Here is an 18,536-nt window from a genome sequence, read left to right on the forward strand (position 1 = left end):
TATTATTTTATTTATTTTTATGACTTCATCTAAGATAACTAACTTGCCCCCAGAAGTTGACGTGATAAGCTACAATTCTTCCTTAAAACCAGTTTTGGCAGCATTCCATCACTCACATATGTAATTTCCTCTCCTACCCACCTCCCCTTATTTTAAACCCACACTTTTAGTGCATTAATTTATGTTGCAGTGTTAAACCTGTACAGAATGCTCTAAGGAAACTCCAGTTACTTTTCCTTCAGTCAGTGAAGATACTGCAGTTCAGCCTAAGCCAACAGGGAGGGCACAGGAGAAGGCAGATGGTTCTAACCAAAGCTGCACGATCCCCCTGCACTGAGGCAGGTGCTGAGCCTGCCCCAGTTCTGTACCTGTGAGAACACAAGGGTTAACTCACCCCTGCACCTTCTCCCCACACAACCCATGGCACTGCCACAGCTCATTTCAGCACACAAAGGAACATTTCCTTCACTGGAAAAACACAGAAAAGCTCCATGCTGGACAGCTGCAGGGACAGCAAGGCCCTTCAGCCCACGAATTTCCAATCCATGGTCAAATCAGTGCAGAATTGCTTTTTAAAATCAGGCTGGCATTAAGTTCTCCACTGCTAAGAGTTTCTAAAAACTGATTCTGTGTGGCTGATGGGTACTAACAGTGTATGAGAAAGGTTTTCTTCTTTACTTCTTTCCCAAATGCTAAGAGTACCTAGAACAGTGAAACAATCTCTACACCTCCATTTCAATGTGTAACTGAAGTATGCAAATTTTGCCACCACATTTTAGAGGCATGCTAATATATTTCCATCAGTTATTCTTGGAAATAAGCACAATACTGTCAAACAAAATTAATTTTTCACCACATCTGAGGAAAATTCTCTTATGCAATTACACACTTGTAGTAAAAGAAACCAAAACACCCCAACAGACTTTTGATCTATGCAGGGAAATACAATTTATTTAAATAATCTCTGATCCGGGTCTTCTTGTACAAAAATAAATTCTTCAAGAGGGGTTTGGTGATTTGTCGGCCAACAGCTTCTCTCACATGTGTAAACTATAACAGTTCCAAATTCCACTGACAGATCTGAAAACAAAGCAACAGAGGTACATAAGGGTATGAAAAGTGACATAATCAGGGCCTAGTGCTTACCACTAGACTTCAGTCTCCTCTGTAAACAGCATTTTCTAATGTTAAACATTTTAAAGGCAGCCAAATCAGAATTTTCAAAGGGATTTTAAATGTCTGCAATCTTATCTCACAGCATTTATTATCTTCAAAGGCCTCCTTTAAGGGGCAATAAAGACAAATACTCCCATGGCCATGGAATTATCCCTACTGCAGTTATTAAAATTCACTAGTGAGAAACTCAAGCTGTAATCAGAGTCTCCATGAAGAAGAGTTCTCTCTTTGCTCACTGGAATCTCCACTGTAATGGAGACAGCAGATTCTCTGAACTGTGGTTAAGCACGTGTGTGTAGCTGGAAACAACCCAAACTGCAGTTCACTGCACTCTCCCAAAAAGGAGACAGCTAGAAATATTGATTCAACCAAGCCAGGCACCTGAGTCACTCTGGAGCATGCTGACCAGCGTGGGCATCAGCTGGAACTCAAACACTCTGCTGCTCCCACAGGTACTGCAGGCTGGAATACCCTGGTCCAGGTTGGCTGGAGGACATGTGATGAATAAAGGCTGGCCACCCCAAGAGTATCTGAGAGAAGACAGGGAGGAGAAAATTATCATTTTTAAAATATCTAAATTTGATGGGAAATTTAATGTGTTGGCAACAGTGTTCAGGAGTTGCTGAAATCTCTGAACATACTTCAAGTAAAACCTGCTTCTGAGAGTCAGAAGCTGCAAAGGAGTCATGAACCAAAATATAAAGACAGGGAGGGGGAAATACTTGGTAGGTAAATGCTTGGAAAATCTTAAGGAAAGAGCTGGATTTAGAGGAGACAAATGCTTTGAATAGACACCTCCAAAACATGTTGTACCAGAATAATTTCATTAAGTAAACTACTCTTGTCTGTAAAATGGAATCCTACACAGTGGCAATAAAACATAAAATTCAACAAGATTTAACCCCAAACTTGTCTCAAAACCACTGCAGCTATGGCTCAGAAGTGATGGTTAATTTGTAAGAGCTATCAGAGCTTCACAGCTAGCAGGAAACAAAGACCAAGGATGGCTTCCACTGAATGCCAAGCAGGAGATTCTGTGCTCTGCAGGCAGGGGAAATGGGAGTCTAAGAGCACACCGACAGTCCCCAGGGAGGGCAAAGGGAGGCTATGGAAAGATTGTAACCAGGGGCAGCCCAGGGAGCACCAGAGCTGGTGTTTTAGAGGAAAGGCAAATTCAAAGAGCACAACACTGCAAAGAGACAGATCCAGTGAAAAGCTGTCTGAAAATGCTACTTGCACTCTGCATTAGAAAATCTCCTGTATAATCTCTGACAACAAATGAAAGTTTCTCATGTTTCCTTTCTGTCTAAGCAGCCACTCACACTTTTAACTCCCCATCAAAAAGGGCCCAGTTAGTTCTACCTGGTACTGGAAAGTTGGTGAACAAAAGCCCTGTCACTACATTGAGACAGCCTGACCAGACAGGCAGCACTGGACTCCCTGGAACAGCTGGTGTGATCCATGAAAACCTCTATTTCCTGGTACTATGAATGGTTTATGACTTACTCTTCACTATATCCCATCCAGAACTAATTCCTCTCTCAGGAAGGGCAGCTACTCTGAGGTTACACCTGCTTCTGCTCTAGGAAAACCAGCAGATTTACAAGACCTGAAGACTGCTGGGTGCTGAGGGGAGTCCACAATAAGCTGCAGCTCTGGGGCTTTAAAACAAGAAATTCCTTGCAGAACAGACATTAGAAATTCCAAAATTTCAGAGGAGCAGATAGTCTTGGAAATGAATCACAACAGCACAGCACTGTGTCACACTTCCACCTCAACAGTGTCTCTTGGAAACCTCTGTGCCTGGATTTCAGTGAGGCTCCAAAGACACTCGGGGTCTCTCCTCACCAGGTCTTACATCTAAAGTCTCCCACAGCCAGAGGCATGGTCTCTGATCCTGCTTGGCTTGTCATCTACTTAAACTTTGTATGAAGAAAGCCCAACCAGGGACTGAAGGCTGACCAGAGACATGGCAACAGCCTCCACAGCAGCATTTTTTTAATTAAGAAATTAAAACATACACACATTCCCAAATTAAGAATTTATTTTCATGTACCAACCATCCATGCCAATGATTTGTATCTCCCTCTTACAACCAGATTATCAACATACCTTAAAATCTGTTCAGGACATACAGATATTCTTTTCATGAATTTATGGAACGTGTGGTCCCAGTTTTTGACTTCACTCTTCTCATATTTTTCATTACCATCTTCACCTGCAAAACTGTATGAAAACAAGAAAAAAACTGTCCAGTACGGTTTACAATATGACATATTTTAAATAAGAAATGGTTGCTATAAACTCACATTAAATTATACTAAATACACTGAAAAAAGATATGCAAGTAAAGAGAAAATTCCTGTTAGAGATTGCAAGTGAACATTTTGCCTCTAGTTCTTTGGTTTCTGGTGACTTGCAATTACTAATAAGTAATTACTAACTACTAGTGTTTTGAACTAGCACATGGGACTCAAATCCACCAGATTATCTGCTGTATACCATCAAATCCCCCTTCCTCTAATAACATTTCAAACATTTTTGTGGTTCTTAAATTATGATGTTGTCTTTTTCAATTTTTAATCAAGCATAGTTAAAGTCCTACAATTTTATAATGCTCAACAAAAATCAACAGGACCCCTACTGCTGAAACGCCTTCTATGCAGATTGTGCAGTTGACAGCAGCTTTAGCTAGAAACAAATCCAGTGCTGTCCCCAATCCAGGCAAAAGAGGCCAAAAGCCCTCACTGTAACCCCTAAGTTAAATATTTCTTGAAGAAAATATTTTCAGTAGCCACGTTCAACAACTGTTTTTACAGCAACCTTTACTCAACCTTCAGGTGTCTTTCCATCAGCCAGCTCTCTAACCAAAATCCCTAAAAAAGAAACTCCTAAAAATGCAACTGAAATGCAAGAAAAGCTTCAGCCCTGTAAAGAAAGAAGTGTGGAATGTCATGATATAAAGTCATGCCATTTGGCACAGATCTGGTTTCAGAGAATAACCATGCAGTGCACCACCTGGGGCCCATGAACCCTGCTCAGTCACTCAGAAACAGCTGAGCTAAAACCACTTTGGAGTGACTCCAGATTTGGCAGCACTGGGTGCACTGCTCTGTTCTTCCTGCACAGCACCCCAGGGGTTCCTAAAGGAGCTTCCAGACAATTCAGGTTTAGTGAGAGTCCCATCGAGATCCTCAGCCAGCACACAGGAAACCACACAATTCCTTCAGTTTCACCATGAACTGCAGACCTGTTCTCACCTTTGTGACATCATCTGTTCCAAATCAAGACACTCTCTCTGCTGATACTCCTTCAGTAGCTTATCTGCATGATCCATATCAAGGAATCCCATGTAATCTTCCTCATCCACAACATTAATGTAGAAGGGCTGGAACACAGGAGCTGGACCAGCCATTGCCATCACCATGTCCTCACTGGATGGACAGTGAGCTGCAGGATGTGTGTCCTGGGCACCTGGGCCATCCATGTCCTCACTGGCTGCAGGATGTGTGTCCTGGGCACCTGGGCCACTGGCAGGCTCAGACAGGTGGAGCTGCTGGAGCTGGGATGCACACTCCACCTCACTGCTCACAGCTTCCTTTAGGCCAAGCAGCTCCAGGGAGGCACATGCAGGAGCCTCTGCTCCATCACAGGCTCCCCAGTCATCTGCATCTTCACACCAGTCCTTTGCAGCAAAGTTCAATTCTTGTTGCTGATAATAGAAAAAAAAAAAAAAAAAAAGAGGAAGGTCTGCCACCCTGTGCACTTCAAATTCAGCTTCTCACAGATGGGAGAACTGAGACCTCAACCAAATGCTAAGTGTTATTGCACCTACTCTCCTCACCGTAGTACTTCCTAACACACCGCGTTTACCTCCCACACCAGCAGTTATGGCAAAACTACCTCACATTGGAGAATCTGAGCAAGAATTCATCAGCCCTTTGAGTGGCCCTGGTGCCTCCTGCTGCCATGCCCTGGCTGTGGCACAGCTAAGGGGCAGCTCCAGCTGAAGCAGCCACTGCACCCAACAGGAATTCTCCACCCAAAGGGCAGAACACAGAAGGAAATAATAATAACACCACCACCATTTAACCAGAGTAAAAGCCCATTTACCACAGGCCAAGATTCCACATTGCAAATGCACCAGCTGAATAAACCCACCCTGCCCACCTCCACCACTTTGGTGCCACCCCAGTCTTCCAACCTGCTTTAGCCAATAAGCAGTTTTTTCTCACAAGTATATTAATAATTATTGAGTCACATTAATTCAAAAGATCGTGTTAAATTTAAAGAGATCAATTTAAAAGAGAAGACAAAGAAAACAGGTTAAAAATCCAAACCTAAACAGTATAGGCTAATTCACTTGAAGTTGAAAAATAAAGTTTAGTCAGCTGAACTAACTGGGATATTAAGTATCACTTTTGGCCATACAGCAGGACCAGCCTGGCATAGATCACAAACAGTAGCTTAAACACTCTTGAACTGTCTTATAGTAAACAGCACAATACAGTGACAAAAACTCCGTGCCCACTACTCCTCCACACAACCACAGAACGTGACTGGAAACAATCACAGAGAGCAGCTTTCGGAAGAAGGTCCCGGTTATTTAAAGAAGGAGATGCAGGGCGCGCAGCTCGCTCTGCTCCGCTGCAGAGCGTGTCCCCGCAGCCGCGGCCAGCCCGGCCGGGCAGAGCTGAGCCGTACCTGTCTGCCGCTGACAGCTCGGCTCTGTTTATCCTGGGCCTGCGAGTACTGGGAGCGCAGCACCTTCCAGCTTCGATGTGCCGGGCAGAGAGAAACACAGGGTGAGAGGAACAACTGATCAGCGGCAGGAACACCAGCAACCACAACAATACCAACAATAACAGTAACACCGACAGGCGCCCCGCAGTCCGCGCTCACCTGCGGGCGGCTCCCCAGCAGCGCGGCGCGGCGCAGGCGAACACGTGGAGCGCGCGGTGCGCGGGGCCGCGCTCCAGCGGGCAGTACACCTGCACCAGCAGCAGCAGCGCCCGCCCGCACCGCGCGCACCGCGGCGGGCCCGCCCGCACGGCCGGCACCCAGTCCTGCAACACCAACACCGACACCTCCGCTCAGGCCCGGCCGGGGCGGCCGCGCGCCCCGCGCCCCGGCCGGGCCCCGCTAGCTCAGCCCCGCCCCGCCCCAGCCCTACCGCGGTGCCGCCCAGCTTGTTGGTGGCCCAGGCGGGGAGCGGCCCGGTCGGGCCCGACCCCGCCATGGCGGCGTCGCGCAGCCCCAGCAGCACGGGCGGCCCGCCCGCCATGGCCCTGCCGCCGTGCGCGCGCCCGCCCGACCCGACGTGCGCGAGCCCGCCCCACCCGCCGTGCGCGAGCCCGCCGCCCGTTGCGTTCCCCTCACGGCAGCTCCGGCCCCGCTCCCGGCCTGGGGACACGGGGCTGGCCCCGGACCGGCCCTTCCCTGCCCGGGGGACACGGGGCTGGCTCCGACCCGGCCTTTCCCTGCCCGGGGGACACGGGGCTGGCTCCGACCCGGCCTTTCCCTGCCGGGGTCCCGGCACCGATTCACCCACACTTCTGCGCTGAAAGGCACTGGGTGGCAAATCCACGAAGCGAGTAGCACGACCGGCCAAACTTTCCACTCTTTACACCTTTTAGCAAACTAAGACATTAATGCCCATTGGTTACAAGGTACGTAGTTACCCGATTAGTTGGTATTCTTTTTTCTATTGGTTCCTGAGTGTCTCGCTCCTCCTGCTAAGCACGGCCACGCTCTCTCTTTCTCCTCCTTTGGCTCGCTGCTCTCCTCCGTGCTGCTCCAGGAGTTGGTGCCCCTGACCTGCCCCTGCCGCAATTCTCCTTTACCCGCAGGAGCTGATTCCACACAGATACTGAGTTGCCTTGGTTTGTTTCTTCCTTGTCCTCGTGGCCCTGACTTCTGCATTTCTCGTGTATCGGTGGAAATCCTACTCCCGAGCTCTGTGAACCACCGCAGGGCTGAGATCATTGGAACACGTCCAGCCCCAACATTAACAAGGCAATTATGCTGAACAGGAATTTGTGTTTCTAACAGCTGGACATCACTTAGAGCTTGTTGGCCGCTTTGTTTCAGGGATTCAGTCTGCCTCCTTGTTGATCAGGTTTGCAAGTTACAAAGATCAGACTGGAAAGAACATCCTCTCTGATTAAAAATTTGCATATTTCACATTTAGCAACAAGATGATCTGAGAAGCAGGACTGGCACATATCAAACATACTTACTGACTACTGGGAAAGGTGATTATAGTAATCATAGATAATTAATAAACTTCAAAAAAAAGATTAAGGCTTTTGTTGACAGAATGTGAAAAACAGACCAGCAGCAGTTCTTGCTGAATCGTATCAGTAAATATACTGCTGAGAATTTCTTCAAGTATAGGTGCAGCTGGGAATCTGCACCAAGTGCCCATGAATACTAAAGCTATGAAATAAAATGAGGTTTGGAACATAATGTAAGGATCTGCTGTTTAAATGTGGCCTATTCACTGTGGCCATGGTGTTATTCCTTTCTCAGCTGTTTGACAGTGTGCCAGTCTTTAGATTTGGGGTTTAAAATCCAGAGATTGACAGCACACTTCCTCCCACACAGTCAGAAACTACTTTTTTTTCATGTGTGCCTAATGTGTGCCTCCTTTCTACCCAGGAGTTATACTTATGGCTTTGCAGGCCCAAAGACACAGGATTTCTTCTGTCTTGTCAGGATAATGATTTTTGTGACTGTACAGGGACAGACACATTGATTCAGCAAGCACACCACTAATGGACATAAAGGCTGTGTCAGAGCAAAAGAAGGGAAGGGGTAAGAAATGTGTGACAGAAGTGGCAGTATGGTTGCTGCAATTAGCTGTTACTAATTGCCACAGCTGGTGTTTTTCACAAGTTATGGAAAGTGCAGAAAAGGGGGTGGCCAGGTAGTGCAGATGACACTGCTTGAGATCCACAGGTGTGCAAAAGCAAGTGAACCCAGGGGAGAGGAGGAAGAAGAAGGCACCTACAAAGGGTCAAGCCCTGCAGCAGGAGCTTGGGCTGTCCCTGTGAGAGCCCCTTGGGTGCTGTGGCATGTGGGAGCTGGGCACCAAGTAAAGGGGTAGTTGGAGTAGGGCTGTTTGTTTGTTTATGGACATGAGGAGAGCTCTCCTGGCTTCCTGGATCCCCACATTGTTCCTTTGTATCCTGCTTGCCATGTACCTTGGCAGAAAAGCCACTTCCCTCCCTGTGTGCCCTGAGCCCTTCCCCAGCTGTGGGAGGCTGGGGTGCACACTCTGCATGTCAGCAGATCTTCTCTCTGTGCTGCTGGGCCAACAACATGCAGACGTAGTTTGATGGATGCTCTGCTGCCTACAAGTGATTTCCAGTTAAAGAAAGCAGAAAGAGTCTCTAGGAAGGACAACTGACCATGCCCTTCTGAAAAAAGAAGGGAATAGGAATATAAAATAGTCTGACATTTATGGTATATTCTGTATTGCTCATTTCCTATACAATTCAGTTCATTTGCCCATTCCCACATCATTATTCAGTTTTGATACGCACTGAGGAGGTACCAAGGTCTGTCTGGGCCTGGAAAGATTGTGGGATTTTTTTCTGCTTGCTTCATTAAATGGTGATTTTCAGTCTGACAAACATTCTGAATGCCCCATGTTTCTCTCCCTTCGCTATGATTAGGACAGCAGATTACACAGCAGTGAGTTAGAAGGTGATTATTACTCTGTATGCTGACTAACACATTTTGTTTCCTTGGGGTTTTAAAAGCAAACTGTGCCTTCCACAGCTCTTATAAATCTGTGTGTTTTCTTTTTCCAGTCTGACTTTGTTTCATGAGCTGTGCCCAAAACTCCACTCTGTGTTCTTACAGTTTCTCTGCTGCCTTTTGCTCCAGGTCTATTCCCAGGTATTTTTCCTCCAGGTCATACTGAGGCCAATGGACCAAGCCCTCTCCATTGGGATTTCTGGAAAGAACAGAAGGAGAAGTTAGCTCTCCATTTGCCAATCCATTGCTCTCTCACTGCTCATGTTCAGGGCATTTCAGAAAACCAACAGGTGAGCCCAGCTGATGGGATTCTGGTACCTGAATAAACTGACAGTGTTTTTTGAAAATGCTCATTCAGTGGAACAGCAAAAGTGTAAAGTTGCCATTCATTTTAGATCTAAAACTCCATTGCAGATGGAGTAACTGCCCTTAGATTATTTTCTCCCTCGTTTCTGCTGCTTTTTTTAAAAAAGATTATTGGGAAGGGAAATTGCTTCAATATTGATCTTAAATTCTATCAAATTTCTAGGAAGCACCATATAAGTACTGCTTCAGGAAGGTAAGTATGTCCTGGGCAGAACAGACTGAACTTGAGCTGTAATTGATTCTCACCCATTTTTGGCAAAGTTGGTCCAGTATCTCATAACAGTTCTGCTAAGTTCATTTTCTTCTTTTGTAGCACCTCCTGGAAAAGGGAGAGATGAAAGGGCCACATTAGAAAGTAAATAATGAATATCAGCCCTGTCAATTGCAACACTTCTCCTGGTTGCCCTGAGCTGTTGGAGGTTTTTCTAGGAGAGACCTGCAGATGAATGATGTACTGAAAAGTATCTGCTACTGAAGACAGAAAATGTGTATGCTCATAATAATGCTTATGACATATAAGGTATGTGTATAATAAGTGTAATGTTTATAATGCTTATAAGAGAGAAATTCTATTCTAAATCCCTGCAGTAATTGAAATGAGTAATACTGAGGGTCTAAAAGGAATATGGAGTAAATATGGGTACATCACCAGCTAGGAATGGCTTTCCAAAGACAAAGGCAATCTCAGCTCCATGATCTGCTTTTACAAACGCTGGTACCAAACCTTCCATTGAACTCGGCCGGTGTTGGAATTCATAAAAGTAGACTGGGTTGCCAGCATCTAGAGGATACAGAAAAATGCTGGTTTGAGAGCTGCAAATACTGCTGCAGAGATGATAAACTTGCATGAAAAACTGCTTTGGTTAAATGAAAAGACTACCAGTTCTCTGGATAGTGAAAAGTGCTGCACACTGTCCACTCCACCCCCAGACAGAATTCTACAGCTGCTCTGAAGCTGCTGGGTTACCTCTGTGGTATCTGGCCACTTGCACAGCTGAGATGACAAAGTAGACATCTCCCATTGCATCCAGGAGGCCATCTCGGACCTGAGCAGGGCTTTCTGCATCCCCCATGTACTCCTTGTACACTCTGTCAACAACTTCAGATGTAAGGCCCTGAAACAGCAATAAAAAGGAATATAATGATGATGAATACCATGAGGAGCAACAGCAGAGGGTGAGCGTGGCCTCTGCACATCCCTGGCTAATCCTCACCAACAGCTTTCAGAGAAAATCCTCAGCTGTGTCAGAGTGTGGCTCAGAGCTGAGACTGGAGTTACACAGCTGTGGATACAGGTGATCTTGGGGAAAAGAGGGATGCAAGATCAAAGGATGAAGCACCTTTAGCTAAGCAGCAGTCAGTGATGCTGACTGTTCTCTCTTCTGTGGAAACACCTTCACAACAGCACAGAAATCCTGCTGGATTTCATAAAATCCATTGATTGTTGTAGATGACCATCATTTGTTCAGAACAAGCCTGGGCTCTGCATTTCCGAGTTCATGGTGGATGTTTGTGTCATTGAATGATCTTTGCAAGTACTGGCCCTGCTTCTGGAGTCCCTAATTCTTACCTCATAATCTGTACTTTTTAATGCAGTAGTTTCAGCAGACCAGAAAGGCACCAGAGAGCCAAGAGATTTGTAAATGCCAGGGAAGCAAAACCTCAAGAAAGGTGAACAAAGGTGTCAGTGCACCCCAAACCTCTCGGGCTTTCCTTTCCAGTGCCCAGCTACTGCTTTAGGAGGTTGTGACCCATATGTCTCCTGCCAGAGCTGCTGGTACTCTGCATGTCCTGCATAACATGGGGGGGATCTAAAACGTCCCAAGAGACCTTGTTGAGGTACCTGCATCACTCCTGGATTCCCACAGAACTCCTTTTGAAGAAGAGGGGCATTCAGACTGGAAGTCTAGAGAGCATTTCCAGTCACTGGAGGTAACAGGAGTGCAGCACATCTGTCCCTTTTTCTGCTCCAATTCAGGGAGCTGTCCAGCACAATGGCATTTCCCTGTAAAATGTGTCCCTCCAGGGGTAAAAACAGCCAGGGCAGCCAAGCAGCAGCACTGGGTTATTCTGAAACTGGTTTCTTACCTTAATGAAAAATGCCATGTTGCTCTGTAAAATTTGACGTGCCACATCTTTATCCAGACCATCCACAAAAGGAGGGTATTTCATCATCTGTGTGATACAGAGCATCATACTTACTAAAACAGCCTCTGTTTACAAAATGATGTTTAAATATAATTTTTATAATTCTCTTACCGTAGGAAGTAACCATCCAAATTCACAGTTATTTATTCCTATGATGTATGGGACCGCATTGATTGATTTTTCAGGCAGTAATTCTGTGGGACTCTTTGGAAAAAATAAACCATCTACACATGCACTGATGAAAAAGAAATCCTGAACAAAAAGGAACAAAAGAAAGCTTTGTTAATGCATTTATTTTGCTTCTAAAAGAAGTTCAGATTTTTACTGCTGTTCCAAGCTAAAGCCAAATGAAAATACAACAAATAACGGTATCCAAGCCATCTTAACATTTCTCTGACTGATTTTCTACACTTAGCAGGAGGTTCTGTGAAGATTAAGATTATATTTCTAATGTTTGTGAAGCAGAAGTCATTAGATTGAATTTACATCCTTTGTTATTCAATATGGCCATGGATGTGTGGAACAGTGCAGAAAAAAAATTTCTGTACTGAAATATGAAAGGCACATCAGCATGGTGATAAGATCTTTTAGGTAGGAGATAATATATGGTTTGGTTTTCAGGTTCTCCAGAATCATCTGTGCCATTTTCTTTTGCCTGCCCTACTAGAGCACAACAGCAAACCACAGGTAGGTCCAAATGAATGCAGAATGGAAGGGCAGGAACCTGTTTGCACTTTTCAGGCGAGGTGTCATTGCAGAGCTGCAGTGTTGTCATGTCCTGAAAAAGTCAAGAACATCAGATTTTACATCCACTTCAGGTTCTTCTAATATTACAGCCCACAAAGAGTATGCTCTGGGATGAAATGGTCTGAGGTGTCATTTAAATGCAAGAAGAATCACTTCACCTACCATTTTCAGTGTTATCTGTAGCAGTTCTTCTTCTGTTTTTCCTCTCAAGCATTCAACCATTGCAGCTGAACTGGATTTTTCACAGCCAGAGACAGCAGCAATTTTCTGCAAGTAGTGAGAACAAACAGTTTTGGACACATTTCCTCTGTCTGTCTCTACGAGACACCGAGTCCAGCAGGAGCACCAAAGCTCCTGCCCAAAGGCTGCTGGAGCCTGGCTTGTCCCAGCTCCCCAGGGAGGGCACTGAAGCCCTCACAATCCTTCACACCACGGGCTGGGCAGAAGGGGAAAACCTCTGCCTCCAAGAGTTTTTGATACAGAAATATTGTATGACAATGCTGCTAGGTGACAGCCTGGGCAGATAAGGCTGGATGACATAAAGGAGTTAGAGAATAAACCCTCTGCAGGGCAACAGAGAGCACATTCTAGCACTCTTGGTGATGTCTTTTTGGCTGGAGCAAGAGCTGTCATTAGAGAGAGCTGTCTCTTTTATGTCCCAGCTCCCAGGTTCTGGAAATTGTTTCTTGCAGTTAAAGAGAAAAGAACGAGGTGGAAGCCTGTAGTTCTCAAAATAAAAAAATGGAATAAAGTCTTGTTTATTTGGACAGTACAGGCATCAAAGAGGAGGGGAAGAGAAGAGTATTCAGAGTCTGATACCATTTTCCAGCTAAAAAGTTTAGGTTCACTTTTCTTGAAGGCACTACATGTTACAATATTCCTTGACTTTTCATTCTTCTCTCGTTGGAGATATTTGGGTGTTTGAAAGCAATATGTCATTAAACATGTACTATTTGCAAGGAGAAATTCTATCTTTAATGACTGCTTTGATTCATGATTCAATATTTTGGACTATTCAATAGTTTCAGATATGCAGAACTATCTGGAAAAAGGAATTACAATTACCACAAATACTCACTTGTGCATCCTCCTTAGGCTGGTCAGTGAACAAGCCCAGGGCTGCAGTGCCACTCTCTGAAATGGCCTTGTGGAACAAGCCCTTGGCCAGGGGAGATAAGACCTGTGAGAAAGCAAGGACAAGCATGACAAGCTCTGAGTTGTCCCCAGGGATTTTGCATTTCAGTATCAGCAGTGGCCATTTGGAAAGCCCCTGTGCTAAGAGTGTCCTTGTGCAGCCTCTGACCACAGTCCAGCTGTGCAAAGTGCTCTGGCAGCGCTCACGGGGATGGGGAGTTCAGGGCCTTTCCCTCCCCCTGCACTTTGCTCCCAGTGCCTCCCAGCACCACTCTGCAGGGCAGGTACAGATGGAATGTGCCCAAGGCAGTCTGGCTCTGCTGCAGAAGGGCAGGAAGAGCTTTTGGCCAGAGGAAGCAGGGATGTGTGTGCCAGGTACCGTGAAGGCTGGCTGGGCTGTGTGACCTGTTCCAAAGCTGGAGGGACTGGAGAAGGAGAGAGTCACAGCCAATGTGCTCCGTGTTGGAGTAAAGATTCTACACAATCACAGGGTCACAAACTGCAGGGCTGCATCAGCTCCCAGAACTATTCACCTCAGTCACTTTGCACAAATGGCTGTCAAAGCAAACAGAAAATGGGCAAGAGTCCACAACTTCTCCTAAGGGACTCTTCTCATGAGATTAGACTTTGAGGGTTTTTTAACGTTGAAAAAAATAAACACCAAACCAAGGTGAATTTAATTCACCAGATGAGTAATAACATTCTGTTACTTAACTACAGCATTTGAGTATGAAAATTGCACATTTTATCATTCACAATCTGTGTTGTTTTGCCTTGTTGTGTTATCAAAGACCCAGGTGATGTGTCTCTTGAACACCGGCCCTTTTCTCTTGCTGACCTCCCATGCAGATACTGAAAATGGATGAAGGGGTTTTTCCCCTGAGTAATTCCAATTCAATGTTCCTGTGAACTTACAAGAGCAGAGACACTGATTCCTCCTGCTGATTCTCCAAAGATAGTGACAGATCCTGGATCTCCTCCAAAATGCAAGATATTTTCCTGAATCCACCGAAGAGCTGCCACTTGGTCTAAATATCCCCAGTTACCTCGGGCATGCTCATCACCAGTGCTGCAGGGAGAGAACAGATTTGTTCAAATGCTCAATGCAAGCCAAGAGGGAGGGGAAAATACAGTCTGTGGTGTGAGAAATCATCTGCCATTCCCTACACACCACTTCCCTCCACTGCTGACAAATGGATGGCTCAGGAATCCCTGAGACTGGAGCTGCAGCCCCACAAGAACAGATGTGGAAGCTGCCTTGGGACTGGAAATTGTCCCCAGCGCTTGCAGGTGCAGTTCAGAAATGTTTCTTTGCATAAGCAGGTCTTCTGCACTTCTCTTTACAAAGGCTTTGCACACATCCTTTTGGAAGTCCCTTAGGAAAAATTGAAATCAACCAACTTACCTGAAATATCCAGCAATACCTAATCTGTACTGAATTGTTACAACCACCACGTTGTCAAAGGCTGCTATTGCTGAGCCATCATATGAGGAAGCTGCTCCAAAAACTAATCCACCTCCATGGATCCATACTAGCACCTGGAAAAAGAAACACAGGATCAACCCAGCCCAGGTAAGAGCCCCCAGTGACAAAAATGAACTATAGCTTATGATAGAACATTTTGTGCTATTTCACTCCTTCTTCTTTCAGATTACATTTCACAAATTGTAGAAATCTTTTAAATCTAAGGCCTGCAGGGCTACAAAATGGCACTGCTTTTGTTCAATGCTTACACTGTGTCAGTGCTCTGTGACCTTGGACAGATCATTTAGATTAAATCAAGCACTGCTTAGCTAAAATGCAATTTTACTTGTAAAATAGGGTTTTGAGTCTCTTTAATTGCAGCTAATATTTGCTGGGACAAAGCATGTAAGTTGATCATCACTACAGAAGTGGCCCTGCATGTCTGCTCATGGCAGAGGTTGAAGTTTTCCTGACAGATAATTTTGCTCAAGGTGTTGTAAGGATTTTGCTTACAGGCAGCTTCTCCTTTTTTCCTGTAGAAACAGGTGTGTACAAATTTAGGTACAAACAATCCTCAGACACTTGCAGAGGAACTTTCTCTTTTCTGTTGGTAATCATGTCTGAAAAATACTGTCCTTGTACTTGGTCCTGTAGACACCTGAATAAATGAAAAAGTAACAAGGAAGAGAAATCACTATAAACCTGAAAGCTTTGTAGAGAAGTTTTTTTGTACTTCCACAACAAAGTGCCAACCAGAAACTGATCTGCAGCACACTTTGTGATTGCTATGTGAAATACATAAGAAAATATTAATGAATCATTTCATGTCTCCAGTAGCTTTTTACATTGCAATGGTAGATATTGCAATGTAGATATCTTCCTTGAGACACTAAACAAGGGCAGTAGGACAAGGGGGGTGAGACATTTCCAAGGTAGATTGGAATTGCTGTGCATTTCTTATGTGCCCTTTTAAGCACTTGACTCAGGAGTTTCCCCCTACCCTAATGCTGTATTCCAACATTTGCTCAGCTCCTTTCTGTCCATGCTCCAAAGGTTTACAGGGATTGGTAAGGGATGGCCAAGTGCTCCTGAGGCACAGCATGGTCTGTATGTGCTGCTCCATCTCAGCTCACCACTGATGCCCGTCAAACAGCAGCTTTGGTACAGAGAGCAGCTCCCAGAGTGTCTTTAGAAATGCATCCACTGGAAGAGCTGCAGGTGCAATGAGGGGGCACCAAGGAATTTGTCTTCATGGATGGCCCAGTGTGCACATCAGTGTCATGGAAGTGCCCAGAGTTTAACATCACGGAAGGTTCAGAGGTTTGGTCATTGCCTTACATTGGGGGGTAGGAAGTGGCATCTCTGACACCTTCCCATGGCTCAGGTGGCTGGGGTTCAGAAAACCTCAGAGATCCAACTGGAGGCTTGGCAAAAGGAAGTCCCAGAAAGACATTTACAGTCCTCTCAGCTGTGTCCACCTTGAATTGGTACCCTCGGACTCGGCCGTATTTGGTCTCTGCTTCTGGTTGTTCTGTGGGACAGCAGCACACAGTCACATCATTGCTCTGTTTGTAATAATTGCTAGATTTGCTACTTAAACATAGAGCTTTTGTTCACTTCAACAAGTAGATTTTATACATAAAGCTTCAACAAAGTCATCAGCTTTGGAAATACACAATTCTAATTAGCCCTTTTATTTTACTCTTGTTTTACTAATTTGATTAGTATTGTTTACTCATTTGAATTTTAATTTTATTTAATTTAAATTTTAACTTTATATTATTTTTAAAATTTTTTTTTTGAATTTTTTTCTGATGCACTTTCATTATACTTTGATTAAATCATTTGAGCTGACATTTTCTCAACCTTCATTTTTATTGGTTTGTATGTCCATCTCCTTTAGGTATATAATATGTAATATCTTACCACACACGAATTAGTGGTTGCATAGAGATCTTAATTTTTTTTTTTTCCCTGGGTTGTTATATAAAAACCTATCTTAAGATCTTTGTGAAAGTTCTAACATCAAATTACAAATGTGGCAGGTACTGTGGCTGATCAGCCTTAGCAGGCAATATTTTGGGACAGGGATTTGACTTTGCTCTTTGCAAAGAGGCCAAGTAAAACAAATGACCAAAAGCAGATTAAAAACTGAAATGAACTTTTTGCTACTGCAGCTCAGTTTGTGTGCTCAGCTCAGCCCAGGGTTTGTGCCTGGCTCAGCCCAGGGTTTGAGCCCATCCCTGCCCAGGTTTTGAGCCCATCCCTGCCCAGGTTTGAAGCCCATCCCTGCCCAGGGTTAGTGCCCATCCCTGCCCAGGGTTAGTGCCCATCCCTGCCTGGGGTTTGAGCCCATCCCTGCCCAGGTTTGAAGCCCATCCCTGCCCAGGGTTTGTGCCCATCCCTGCCCAGGTTTGAAGCCCATCCCTGCCCAGGGTTGGAGCCCATCCCTGCCCAGGGTTAGTGCCCATCCCTGCCCAGGGTTAGTGCCCATCCCTGCCCAGGGTTTGAAGCCCATCCCTGCCCAGGTTTGAAGCCCATCCCTGCCCAGGGTTTGGAGCTCATCCCTGCCCAGGGATGGAGCCCTGCTCTCGGCTGGCCCCGGGAGGCAGCTGCGGGTGCCCTCTCGCCCTGCAGGTGCCCTGGGCAGTCGCCCCGGTGTTTACCTGTGGCCACCAGCGCCGTGCCCCCGAGGAAGAGGATGCAGGCCAGCAGCGCCGTGTCCCTCGCAGCTGCCATGGTGCCACTGGCACCAAGCCCGCAGGCCGGGCCTTTATAGGCTCGGCCCGGGCCAGCTGACGCAAGGCAAACCCGGGTGAGGCGAGGGAGGGCTCGGGCTGCGAGCCAGGCAGTGCCGGGCTCGGGCCGGGAGCGGGGAGCCCTCCTGCCCACGGGGCTTCTGCCGCCTCCCCAGTGCTCCTCTGCCTTGGCATTCGCAGAATCCCGGGCACCGCGGGCTCGGAATGCTTTGGAACCAGCCTGGCATTGCCGGGAGCGGGCTCCTGCTGCTGCAGCACCTCCGGCTGCGGCAGCGGGGGAGGCTCCACCTCGGCTCTACTCGCTTCCATTCACTGCCTTTGGTACTGACACAATCTAGCTACTGGTACTGACACAATCTGTGCGCGAAACACAATCTAGCCAGGACCAAACCAACAGCCCTGCAAGGGTACTTGTACTGAAGGAAAAGTGGAGTCATTTTTATTCTCAGAAAAACATTTTTATGACAAGAACAACAACACTAGAAAAATGGCAGCTTTTCCCTGCAGGGTGCAGGAGGCACCTGTCACTCAGTTCTGTGTGTTTAGGAATGTTTGGAATAGTGTTGCAATGGAGTAACCAGAATGACCAGCTTTTGTGAAGTGAGAGCAAGATTAAAGGGTGGTATTTGGGTAGTTACTCCAAATCTAATGCCTCTTGAAAATCCAGAGGATTTACTTTGAATCCTTTCACATCTATAAATGAAGAATGATATGAAAAGGAGAGAACAGAATAGCTGAGTAGAGATTTTCTGCTCACATTAACGAAGAGGTTGTGTTGGTTTTATGCGGGTAATAGGCTCTGCCTTTTTTTTTTTCTGACTCAGAGGCTTTTGCCCCAGAAAGGCAGTTTTGCAATTTCAGATCATGTGAATTCTCATTTGTCAGAAACTGCATTTCAAAGAATCAGCTGATCTGAAGACAGAATGCTTTGTGTTGGAAGCAGTCTCAAAGCTCTACTCATGCCACCTCTGCCATGG

At 45.8% G+C, this 18,536-nt stretch overlaps 2 protein-coding genes across 2 annotated transcripts; both read right to left on the minus strand.

Moving 5' to 3' along the window:
• Positions 1-930: 930 nt before the first annotated feature.
• On the minus strand, positions 931-6,475 carry PDCD2L (programmed cell death 2 like). The gene is made up of 7 exons (XM_084215154.1): positions 6,350-6,475; positions 6,079-6,242; positions 5,881-5,950; positions 4,437-4,888; positions 3,289-3,402; positions 1,558-1,706; positions 931-1,080 (listed from the first exon to the last, which is right to left on the minus strand). The coding sequence occupies exons 1-7, from the start codon at positions 6,458-6,460 to the stop codon at positions 950-952; spliced, it is 1,191 nt and encodes a 396-aa protein (XP_084071280.1). The 5' UTR covers positions 6,461-6,475; the 3' UTR covers positions 931-949.
• A 2,188-nt stretch (positions 6,476-8,663) lies between these two features.
• On the minus strand, positions 8,664-17,539 carry LOC311159207 (fatty acyl-CoA hydrolase precursor, medium chain-like; the record flags this gene model as incomplete). The annotated part of the gene is made up of 14 exons (XM_084215152.1): positions 8,664-9,139; positions 9,553-9,625; positions 9,956-10,087; positions 10,274-10,421; positions 11,395-11,481; positions 11,566-11,706; positions 12,179-12,232; positions 12,364-12,468; positions 13,280-13,381; positions 14,251-14,404; positions 14,741-14,874; positions 15,314-15,458; positions 16,139-16,331; positions 17,467-17,539. The coding sequence occupies 14 exons, from the start codon at positions 17,537-17,539 to the stop codon at positions 9,040-9,042; spliced, it is 1,641 nt and encodes a 546-aa protein (XP_084071278.1). The 3' UTR covers positions 8,664-9,039.
• Positions 17,540-18,536: the final 997 nt, after the last annotated feature.

Source organism: Fringilla coelebs, assembly GCF_963513975.1.
Source record: "Fringilla coelebs genome assembly, chromosome: 14".
NCBI lineage: Eukaryota > Metazoa > Chordata > Aves > Passeriformes > Fringillidae > Fringilla > Fringilla coelebs.

Excerpts from the sequence above, each read along its gene's own strand:
- PDCD2L (XM_084215154.1), bottom strand. The coding sequence starts at position 6,460 with ATGGCGGGCGGGCCGCCCGTGCTGCTGGGGCTGCGCGACGCCGCCATG. Across the intron at positions 3,403-4,436 it reads GAACAGATGATGTCACAAAG|TTTTGCAGGTGAAGATGGTA; the intron begins GTGAGAACAGGT and ends GTTTTCATACAG. Across the intron at positions 1,081-1,557 it reads CATGCTCCAGAGTGACTCAG|ATCTGTCAGTGGAATTTGGA; the intron begins GTGCCTGGCTTG and ends CTTTGTTTTCAG.